At 39.4% G+C, this 11,829-nt stretch overlaps 2 protein-coding genes across 2 annotated transcripts; one reads left to right on the forward strand and one right to left on the reverse strand.

Annotated features, from left to right (window-relative positions):
- Positions 1–266: 266 nt before the first annotated feature.
- On the reverse strand, positions 267–2,484 carry LOC113338422. Its single transcript, XM_026583852.1, has 3 exons — positions 2,354–2,484; positions 2,064–2,281; positions 267–629 (listed from the first exon to the last, which is right to left on the reverse strand). Exons 2-3 carry the CDS (start codon positions 2,268–2,270, stop codon positions 513–515), a joined length of 324 nt encoding a protein of 107 aa, XP_026439637.1. The 5' UTR covers positions 2,271–2,281; positions 2,354–2,484; the 3' UTR covers positions 267–512.
- A 5,393-nt stretch (positions 2,485–7,877) lies between these two features.
- LOC113272070 lies at positions 7,878–8,369 on the forward strand. Its single transcript, XM_026521979.1, has one exon. It carries the CDS (start codon positions 7,878–7,880, stop codon positions 8,367–8,369), a length of 492 nt encoding a protein of 163 aa, XP_026377764.1.
- Positions 8,370–11,829: the final 3,460 nt, after the last annotated feature.

The raw sequence follows: 11,829 nt of genomic DNA on the forward strand, positions 1-11,829 counted from the left end.
AGGGCGTGAGTGCTGTATGGATATTTAGTAGGGCTATTTCGGTCCGAGTTAGAATAAAACGTCGGATAGGGTTTATGCTAACTAGTTAACTACGATGAATCACCGTTTGCTCTTCCTCTAACAAAAATCATAAGTATCACCATGAAGTTTTCAAGTAACTATTATTTTTTCCTTTTTTCTCTTAACTATCATGACAGTTCGTATACGCTAGATCTGGAAACATCATCCTAACAATCCTCGATTACTTGACAAACCCAAAACAAAAAGAGAAAAAAAAGAAGAAAGGCTAGACCAGGCAGACAATCTTTTCATAAAATATCTTCAGCAGGAAGCATAATAGAGGTCACAAGAGTCAGAATGACCATCCAATCCTGATTTACCACTTTTATTTAGATAAACATAGCAAGCCTAGCAATTACAACAGTAGTGCTGCTTCAGTTTTTTCTGACACCAAGTACCAAGACTAATGAGCAAAAGCAGATAAAAGGATTCCACATTCCTCTAAAATGCTACTATACCAGCTGCTGAGCTGGCTGGTTGACTTGTTCAACTGATCGTATTTGCTGAAGAATCGCCTTCCACTTCTCCTTAATCTGCAATTGTTTGGCCTGTGAAATCTCCTGTGCTTGCTTCAAAATAGAAACCAGTTCCACTGGTCAACAGATGCATTGCAAAGAACTAGAAAGTGAAACAGTTGAGTCATATTTTTTTGTTGCAGTTTATCTTTGTGAGAGAGTCTATACTCTATCGGGATGAATTCACTTCCAAGATTCAGCTTTGAGTAAGCATCATTGAACTAGGCTTCATGCAGAATCAAACTTAAGATTTCTTTCAAGTACTATGTGATGCTTCTAGTTTGTGTGATTATTTGTGCACATCATTCCATCAACAGCGGTATAAATAGAGTTCAAATTAGCTAAGCTCCAACACAGACTAAATTTACTCTACCCTATACATTGTGAGAAGAGAAATAACAATATGAAGAAACATCAAAGACAGTACATGAACGAGTAGCACTATCCACCTGAATACCTGCAACGTAGTTTTACTGAATTTTGGGTATACACAGTTACACTAAAACAACGAGCAAAAGAAAACCAAAACGTAAAGTATCTTAATCTATGCTTGGAAAAAAGTGATATTAGTGATTGAGAACAAGAACCTAGCAGTTGACTATAGATCATCTAGTTATTAATATTCAGTTTCTTATATCTTTATTGTGCCTAACTAGTACCTGCTGTGTATTTAAAGACAGAAAACTTATGTTTAGAGGATACTGCTATTACTATGGAGATATTAAACCCTTAAATTATATACACATGTGCTCTTGTGCAATCAGAACTCAAACCCCTTGATTTATCAAGGATGAAGGTTAACTTGTTGATCACATTGTTGATTCTCAAGTCTTTGCTACCACTGCGTCAATTAGGGAGATCAGTAAAATATGCACGCATTATTGTTATTACTTGAACCAAACATGCTATCAGTGTTGGGTGAACTAGGTTTGACGCCACCCTTATATCAGTAGGTAACACTAACATCAGTGAGCCATCAACTACACCAGTATTCTCAGTACTAGATTCTTCAGGCTCAGCTAGAGTATCATCTCAAAGTACCAATTTCCACTGTTTCATCTAAAAATAGCTGGTACCTTATCTCCATTCCCACTTTCAGGTATTCATGTAGCAAATTGGAATTTTCCTAAGCTAAAGGAATTACTATATTAGTTAACTATGGTTAGTTTATTAAATGCCAAGCATCGCAACAATCCACCAATAACACATCCACAAAACTGCAACTTCCACTCTAACGTCTAACAATCACACTCAGATTTCTATCTAGAAATAAAAAAATGCAATTGCACACAAAAATAACAGCCAGGAGTTGGGAAATAATAAATAACATGGCTAAAGATTTTATAACAAATACTCTAGGTCAATGGGTTAATCATGTCATGGACAATAGAGGCAACACAATGTGGCTAGATGCTGAATTTGATTGATTCAGCAAATTCAATTATAACCTATGGAAAGAAAACAAAATATAGTTAAAACTGATATTACCTCAATAATAATACGATCACGAAGGGGACAATAGTAAAATTCCTTCCCGTTCAGATAATTTTCACGGTCTTTTATCTCTTTTTTAATTTCTTCATAAATCTCTTTATCAGCACCATCAGCATGCTTCCCTGATATTTTCCTAACCATAATAGCTTCCAGAAGTATTCGAAGCATTTTTTTATTCCCGTTCCTGTAATCTTCTACCATCTTATCAAACTCTGCAAAACCACAAACAAAAGTCAGAATTTTCAATTTCCGAACCAAAATCCCATTTGGGGTTACTTTTTTACCTTCATTAGCATAATATTTTCCGGGGAAAAGCAATTTCAAATCAGGAGAAATAATCGGAACTTCTTTGTTTGTATCTTTGGAGGAGCAGAAAAATCTCAAGTTTGATGATGATTGAGTTGATGAAGAAATTAAAAAAGAGACCTGGAGCTGTACTTGTACCTGTACTTGAGGACCGGTACCTGTACTTGTACCTGGAGCTGTACCGGTCCTCCGGTACCGGTCCGGTACAAGACCGGTACCGGGTTTTTTACCTGAAAAATATTACAAAATATAATACAACATTTCCATAAGTTCAATGTTCAACAATCCAAAATAAGTTCAGGTTGCATACATATTTAAGTTCAACATTTTGCATAACTTCAAAACAACAATCCAAAATAAGTTCATAAGTTCAGTTTGCCAAAAAGTAAAAACAACATTTCCACTACCATATAAGTCTGTCTACGACAAGTCGACAAGAAATAATGGATGGCTGCACAGCCTGCACTTGCAAGTTGCAATCCTAGGCCACAAATCTGCACTTTCCCCTCCAATAAGGCCATTGATTGGATAGGACAACCTTAACCTGTGTGTATTACAAGTTTACAACCAGTTCAAAAAAAAATAGCAAGCAAATACATAAGAAGTCCATAACTACAGTTGAATTTGTGCAGATTGAATATTTTCAGTCCATTCATTTCCATACATTACATATTCTCATACACACCCCAATACTTATTGTACTTGGCAAACATACAGTATACAGACTCAATATTATCAACAAATCCAAGTTAGGAAATACCTCCAGTGAGACATACACATAGTGATACTATCATACATACTCATACAAGAAAGATACAACTAATTGCAAAACCATCCATAGAATCACAGTTAATCATTTATCACTTATCACACAGTAGTACAGAGTACAATCAATCTATGTATTCATTATAACATATTAACATGTATTGCTCAATCAATCTGAATTCTCAAACCCTAAATTGATCTCAAACTCTCAATCAATGTCAAACCCTAAATCATTTACATCAACAAGGTTAATCTCATAAGATAGATTGCTCAATTAGAAGAACAAGAATAAGTAAAGACTGTAAAGTACCTTGGAAACAAAAAGTTTTAGATTGAATCTGATAGACGAAGAAAAAATTGGTATCCTTGGCAGTCACCACTTAACCTGCGTGAGTATAAACACTAGGGTTAGTTGATTAGTCAAGCGATAGCTACTTAAAATCGTTTACAATTCCTAGGGTTTCCTTTTGTTGAAACAGAAAGGAAATCGAAAAGATTACCTGATTGATTGATAGCTACTAACTAGTAAGACTTGAATCACTTGATGATGATCGTGAATTGGTGATTTCCTGATTGATTGGTGAGGGTAGCCGTAGTTACTCAGAGATGAAGAGGCTGCTCTTCATAGCTTCACTGCTTCAGAGAGAAAAAAAACGAAGAAGAAAGAAAACTGAGAGTGAGAGAGTTACCAGAGTTAGCGATTAGTATTAGGGTTATCTATATTGGACGGATAGGATTAAAACTAGTTAGGATCTTAACGGCTGAAATTAAACGGTACATATGGGCCGGTTCCTACCGGTACTCCCCCTAGAACCGGTGTCTGTACCGGTCTAGACCGGTTCTCAACTTCCAGTACCGGTGTCTGTACCGGCTAGACCGGTTCCGGTCCGGTACCGGTTCGGTATTTCCGGTTCCACTCCGGTCCAGGTCCTCCCAACCGGTTGTTGTGCAGCCCTACTAATTTTTGGCCCCTTGTTAGCAATTCGGGATATAGAGATGAGTTCGGGACGGCATATGGCCGGAAATTATACGGATTTGATCAAAAAGTAGGTCAATGTTGCGGACTACGACAGTAATTCGGAACGGTGTACAATATGTGTAATTCGTTTTAAATATATGAGTTCGACAATGAAAATTCGGCGTTTATCGAATTAATAGAAAGTATATTTTTAAGATTATATCAAACTAAAATTATGATTTAATCCAAATTATATGTGTTATATAAGAACGCACAATTGGGGATGGGAAATAATCATTTGGTCCTTTTTTAGGTGGTCCCAAGTCTGTTTACTCCTTTAGGAAAACACCTTTACTGTTTAGTCTATAATTATTTTAAATGTTATAAAAACAATAAATAGTCAGGATGTAAACTACAAACTTTTGGAAGGCAACCTAGCGACAAGCTGGGCTCCCGCTCCCTTAGCAATGCCTAATCTATGAAAAATAAAGCTATCAAAACCACTATTAGCGTCATTACTAGCTAAACAATTCTTCAGACGCTTGAAAAAACAAACAAAAATGTGTTAATTTTTAATTATTTTCTTGTAGCTGTTCATTCATCAAAATGAACTCCTGTTAATTTCTACTTATTAATCAGCTTTTCAGAAAACGTATAAACTATAGTTCATTCGTCAAATGAACTCCTGATAAAAACATATAAACCAGTGTTCATTTGTCAAATGAACTCCTGATAAAAACCTATATAAACCAGAGTTCATTCCAGAAATGAAGACTTGATAAAAACCTACAAAAACAGAGTTCATTTGTAGAAATGAACATCATCATCTTCTTCATCTTCATCTTCTTCAACGTCATCAACAGCAGCAGCAACATCGTCATCTTCAAACACCAGTTGCAACATCATCTTCCATTGCCTTCAAACACCAGCAGTAACGTCATCTTTCATCATCGTCGTCTTAAAAAACCGAGTTCGTTTTCATCATATTAACCACAAGCAGCAATAAAAACAACAAATCTTGAAAGTATTCATCATCATCATCTTCGTCATACAGCAGCAGAAAGAAAGAAAAGAAAATCACGAGTTCATTTTCAATAACAAAACAACATGATCTCTGTTTCTTGTTTCCATCATTTTCAGATGTTTCTTGTTTCACATCACCTCTGTAAATTAAAAACCCTAGAAAAATACATATTTTTATTGATTCTATGCAGCAGCAGAAAAGAAAAAAAATATATCTGGAAAGAAAAAAAGAGGTGAGAGAAAGTAAATCTAAAAATGGTTTTTTTCTCTCTTTACTTTTCCTATATATATGGTCCTAACTAAAAGGGTATTTCTGCCACTACAACATGACAATTACATCATCCATGACATCACCCTAGGACCAAACTATAATTTATATTTCCAAAAAGGATTAAACAGATAGTTGACTCAGTCAACTGGACTACTCATCCTAATATATTATTGGACTAGAATTTTCTACTTGAGGGATACTTATTTTAATCGGGGGTATGATAATAAAACTAATTCTCAAAACTCCTTATCGATAAATTTTTATTATTCCTAAAATGCCCTTATATTTTTAACAAATGAAAAAATAATTTTAAGAAAAACATTATTTTCATACGAAAAAAATGTTTTGATAAAAAATTAATATTTTTTCAACAAAAATTTATTATCATAAAAAATAATTTTTCTACTTTTTGATTTTTTAATTAATCTTTTCTCTTAAGAAAATCAATTAAAAAAAGTTTAAGAATTTTTTTCTTAAGAATAAATAAATAGTTATTTAATATTTGAAAGGCATAACTTTAACTTTTTATATTTTAAAGATCCCTTTTGCAAGATACTAAGGATGGGAATAATTTTTCATATCCAACCCCAATATAAATATCCCCAATTGCACATTCTTATATAAATAGTATACCGGAAATTTGCAAAAACAAAAACAACATGATGGTTTAAGCCTCACTTAACAAGTTAATGGTCATTGGTTCAACAAAAACTCTTAACATACCGTATAAAAAAACTAAACCAAAATTACCACTCACAAAATTTTTAATTGGCCCCACCAAAAATGCTCCATGCTGTCCTTCGGCGAGGCCCACCGGTCCCATCAAAAAAATGTGAGAGTTTTTTTTACGTGGTTTTGGTGTGGTTTAATATCTCGGTTCGTTTAGAACCACTGTTGGTTCAATAGTCCACTATCATCTTTTTGAACTCCACTTCTTGCGCCCTTGGGGTCAATAATTTTAAGGGACATCTTATAAAGTGCTCCTGTTTTGAAATGTGCATTTCAAAAGTACCCCCGTTTTTTACAAATTTTCTAAAATACTCCGTTTTATTTAAAAGGTAAATTTCATCCAGTTAAGTGCTAGGTGGAAGTTATCTTTCCAATTAAAAGTCTTATTTACCCCTGAACCATATCTCCTTGGTGGAGAGGATAAATAATTCGACGATCCTGAAAGAGGGTGTAACGATCCTGAACTAGGCTCGACGAACCTGAAAGTGGTGTAACGACCTTGAACCGGGCTCGACTAACCTGAAAAATGTTGTAGAAGATTGATTCTCCACCAACCAAAACCCCAAGACACTTGAGAATGATGAACCCTTTCAGGAAATGATGAAACGAACCTGAAAATAATGACACGATCCTGAACCGAGTTCGAGAAATTGGAAAATGAAGTAGAAGGTAAACGTACCAACAAGTAAAGGATAGAGAAGTATACTTTAAAGAAAATAAACTAGTGTTAACTGACTAGGATGAAAAACTAAACAGTTGGGACACTTTAGAAAGTTTATAAAAAATGAGGGTACTTTTGAAGTGTACATTTCAAAACAGAGATACTTTATACATTCTCTCTAATTTTAACTCTACTTCATGCGCCCTTGTGTAATGTAATAAATAATTGTCCAACCATCTTTTTTCCCCCACTTGGGTTACAAGCTAACGTTGCTTAGCTCGGCGGTCGAATCGGATTTGTAAAGGAATGATTTTTCCGAGATGGTACCAAAAATACTCTTCATTTTATAATGTAGTGTACCGACGGCCGAAATTAAAAATAAGTCTCGAAGAACATCATCTAATGGGTTATGTGATATGGAAACTTTTTTTTTTCGAAAGCTTGTAACAGTTGGATCACTAGCCTCAAGCCGAAATTTTCTCCAATTATAATCAACCCTTGATCAAATAGACCATATCGAGAATATAAAGCACAGTTTGGGCAACTTTGCTTATGTAAGTGGCGGTTCAGATTTGTCCTTACAAGGGATAAATTTATGGATGTAATTGTTTGTCATAAATGATGGTTGTGATTGGGATTAAAAATGTATCTAACGGAAATTTTTTATCATGTCATTAAGGTTCCATAATTATTCATAATAAGGTCGTTTCCTATGGGGGGTGGCTAAACCCCCCATTTGCCATGCCACCCCCATTTGCCATGCCAGCTGGCCTGGTAAACTGGCCTCCCCAATATGGGAAAATGATTAACCGACCGAGTTTCCACCGAGCGGTGGACACTAGACCGCTAGCGGTGTAAACTCGACCACTAGCGATTTTCATCAAACCGGTCGGTCTTATTTCTGCCGGTTATAGAAAATGAAGTAACGGCTATTTCCCCCCACATCTCCCTATAAATTCACCCCATTAATTTCAATTTAATCACACCTCATTTTCTCATAAATTCTATCATCTTACTCTTTTGTACCTTTAAATCCTCTCATTCATTTATATTTTCAACTCAGTGGATTCTTCTGACGAAGAAGTGCGTATTCATATGGATCGATTTGAAGAACAACAACGAATACTCGTTCAGGCGCTTCAACAAATTGATAATGAGTCAGATGAAGATAAAGAACTAATCCACAATTTGCTGCAGCTATATTCATCTGGGCAAATACCTAGAGATCCCGAGCCAAGAGAAGCGTTCACAAGAAGATATACGTACCGGGATCGGGATGAATGGCAAGAAAAGCTGATGCACAATTATTTTCTTCCCGATTGTGTGTTCTCTGATGAAAATTTCCAAGGACGATTCCGGATGCCCCGACATATGGTGCTAAATATTATTGGTGAGATTTGTCAGGTAGAACCTCAATTTGACAATCAATATGATGCACTGAATATTAGAGGTCATTGCCCTGAACAAAAGGTGACTTCGGCCTTAAGGATTCTAGGATATGGCATACCTCCAGATTCTCATGATGAGTACCTTCGCAGTGGCAAAACAACCGCATACAAGTATCTTTCATTGTTTGTGAAACATTGATTAATCATTTTGGTCAAACCTATTTACGAAAACCAACTGAGGCGGATGTTAGAGAAATATTAAAGCAAAATCAGGAAAGGGGATTTCCCGGAATGCTGGGTAGTCTTGACTGCATGTATTGGGTATGGACCGGGTGCCCTACCTATTGGTCCGGTCAGTATAAGGGGTGTTTGAAGGTGAAAACGGTTTTTGCTGATTTCAGTTATCTTGGATGAGTGGGTGAGAAACGAGTCTAAACCCTAAAAAATGTAGTGCAAGGGAGTATTTTAGATACGAGAGATCAATCTGTACAAATCCGGCCTAAACCAAGAAATGGCCGTTCCAGACTTGCTTCGGTCACAAAGAGGAGGAGAAGGGTTTGTTTTGGGGAGGGAAGCGAAGAGAGTGTTGAGACCAGAATAGTTGATTCTGGAAGAGTAGTTGTTTTGTCACTTGTATCAGAGAGTGGGAAGCTAACAGATGGGAAAGCTAGCAAACATTTTCCGAGTGTTGTATGCTCCTGACCAGAACTTGTTGTCTGGTGGAACTAGGTAAGACCTATTTATATAAGTCGAAGTGAAACGTACCTTGGTCTCGCAAGGAATGGAAACGGGTGAGTAAATGGGAGGAGGTGGTAACCGGTAACGCCTGGAATTGATGTTCCATAATGAAGGAAAGCGTTTCACCATTACTCCCTGTATTTACAAACCACCTCTTCCTTATGACACTGTCTTGTAAAGGGCGTAGTGTACGCCGTACGCTGTAAACCTCCAAACCAATACCCAATGAGCATCCCCCATTTTGTGACATGTGTTGATGTCTCGAGTGTTTTCGTGGAAAACATGTATCATGTTGCTGGTATTTGGCAAGTTGAGATTGGGAGACTTGCCATCTCGGTCGTGACCTTCGATGGTCTAGATTTTACATCTTGAGAGGAAGGGTAGCCGTTGATTATTGCAACCCTTCGTTTGGTAGACAACGGCATGAAAGCACGGCCGACGTGGCTTTAATATGGCCTAGTTTAGGCGCGGCAAAAAGCTAGGGTTTTGGCATTGTTCGGGCGAAACCAAACTAGGGCTTGGTGTCGGGACAAAGGTTATGCTTTAGCTGGTAACCTTGGACGGCTAAGATTTGCATCTTAGATGGGAGAGTGGTCTTCGATTGTTGCACGCTTTCGTTTTGGCAGTCGCAAACGGAAGGCCGGCATGGTATGGTTTAGGCGCGGCAAGGTGGATGGCACGACATGCCATTGGCACATGTAGCATGGTCGGCATGCCTTGGCGCGGTTTAGGCGTGGCCAAAACTAGGGTTTTGGCATTGGGCCAAAGGTTGCCATGCGTTGGTTGGTAATCTTGGACGACTAAGATATGCATCTTAGATGGAAGGGTGGCCTTTGATTGTCGCACGCCTTCGTTTTAGCAGCCGTGAAGGGAAGGCCGACATGGCATGGCTTAGGCGCGGCATGCCATGTGACATGGTCGACATTCCTTGGCGCGTTTTAGGCACGACGAAACTAGGGTTTTGTAGTTTGGACCAAAGGTTACCATGCGTTGGTTGGTGACCTTGGACGGCTAAGATTTGCATCTAAGACGGAAGGGTGGTCGTTGATTGTCGCACTCCTTCGTTTTAGCAGCCGTGAAGGGAACGCCGGCATGGCATGGCTTAGGCGTGGCAAGGTGGCTGGCGCGACATGCCATTGGCACATGTGGCATGGTCGTCATGCCTTGGCGTGGTTTGGGCGCGACCAAACTAGGGTTTTGGCGTTTGGACCAAAAGTTACCATGCGTTCGCTGGCGACCTTGGACGGCTAAGATCTGCATCTTAGATGGAAGGGTGGTCGTTGATTGTGGAACGCCTTCGTTTTAGCAGCTGTGAAGGGAAGGCCGGCATGTCATGGCTTAGGCGCGACATTTCCATGTGGCATGGTCGACATTCCTTGGCGAGGTTTAGGCGCGACCAAACTAGGGTTTTGGCATTTGGGCCAAAGGTTACCATGCGCTGGTTGGTGCTTTGGACGACTAAGATTGCATCTAAGACGGAAGGGTGGTAGTTAATTGTCCCACGCCTTCGTTTTAGCATCCGTGAAACGAAGTCTGGCATGGCATGGATTAGGCGCGGCAAGGTGGCTGGCGCAGCATGCCATTGGCACATGTGGCATGGTCGGCAAGCCTTGGCGCAGTTTAGGCGCGGCAAAACTAGGGGTTTGGCTTTTGGGCCAAAGGTTACTGTGCGTTGGCTGGCGACCTTGGACGGATAAGATCTGCATCTCAGATGGAAGGGAAACCGTTGATTGTTGCAACCCTTCGTTTTGGCAGCTAGTGTTGTGCATGGCTTTGTCTAAGTTAGGGTTTGACACACTGAAACCCTAATTAGCGCTCTTTATTAGAATTATCGTAGAATTCGCGTATAGACTCGAATTTTGACGGTCCGCCCCTCTATTTCTCACGGAAAAAATTTCTCTATCTCCCTACGCTAGAATATTTAGGTTTTGAGCTCATTTAGGGGTGAAAATAGCCCGAAAATAAAAACCAGAAAGAATTCGGGAGGGGTGGCAGCATGGCCAAGGTTAGATTTGGTGGTACGGCTGGCATGGTATGCCTTTGGAATGCAAATAAAGCGCGGTATGTGCGTTTGGCACATGTGGCATGATCGGCATGCTTTGGCGCATATAAAGCGCGGTATGTGCATTTTGCACATGTGGCATGGGCATGCTTTGGCGCATAGAAAGCACGGTATGTGCATTTGGTACATGTGGCGTTATCGGTATGCTTTAGCGGAAAGATTGCACGGTATGTGCAAGTGGCATGATTGGTATTCCTTGGCGCAAAGATTGCACGGTACGTGCAAGTGGCATGATTGGCAAGCCTTGGCGTAAAGATTGCACGGTACGTGCAAGTGGCATGATTGGCATGCTTTGGCGTAAAGATTGCACGGTACGTGCAAGTGGCATGATCGGCATTCCTTGGCGCAAAGATTGCACGGTACGTGCAAGTGGCATGATTGGCATGACTTGGCGCAAAGATTGCACGGTACGTGCAAGTGGCATGATTGGCATGCCTTAGCGTGGAGATGTGGCTGGCACGGTGGTGTGGCTGACATGTTTGGCATGCCGCTGGCATGGTGGTGCGGCTGACATGTTTGGCATACTGTTGGCCCAGTGGTGCGGCTGGCATGTTTGGCATGCTGCTGGCACAGTGGTGCGGCTGCCATGTTTGGCATGCTACTGGCACGGTGGTGCGGCGTGGTGCGGCTGACATGTTTGGCATGCTGCTGGTACTTTGGTGTGGTAATTAGGGTTTGGTCTATCGGAACCCTAATTAGTATATAAAAAAAAAGGTACCCCGGTAATTTTTCGTAGGCGTGTTAAATGGTTCAATAAATGTGTTAATGGTGGTAGTGATGTCATGCTAGGTGTAAGGTTTTACGGTTTTAACCCTGAGATAAAAACCACCATCAACATTAAGTCCCTTGCTCATCTCGG

Source organism: Papaver somniferum, chromosome 1, assembly GCF_003573695.1.
Source record: "Papaver somniferum cultivar HN1 chromosome 1, ASM357369v1, whole genome shotgun sequence".
Classification (NCBI taxonomy): domain Eukaryota; kingdom Viridiplantae; phylum Streptophyta; class Magnoliopsida; order Ranunculales; family Papaveraceae; genus Papaver; species Papaver somniferum.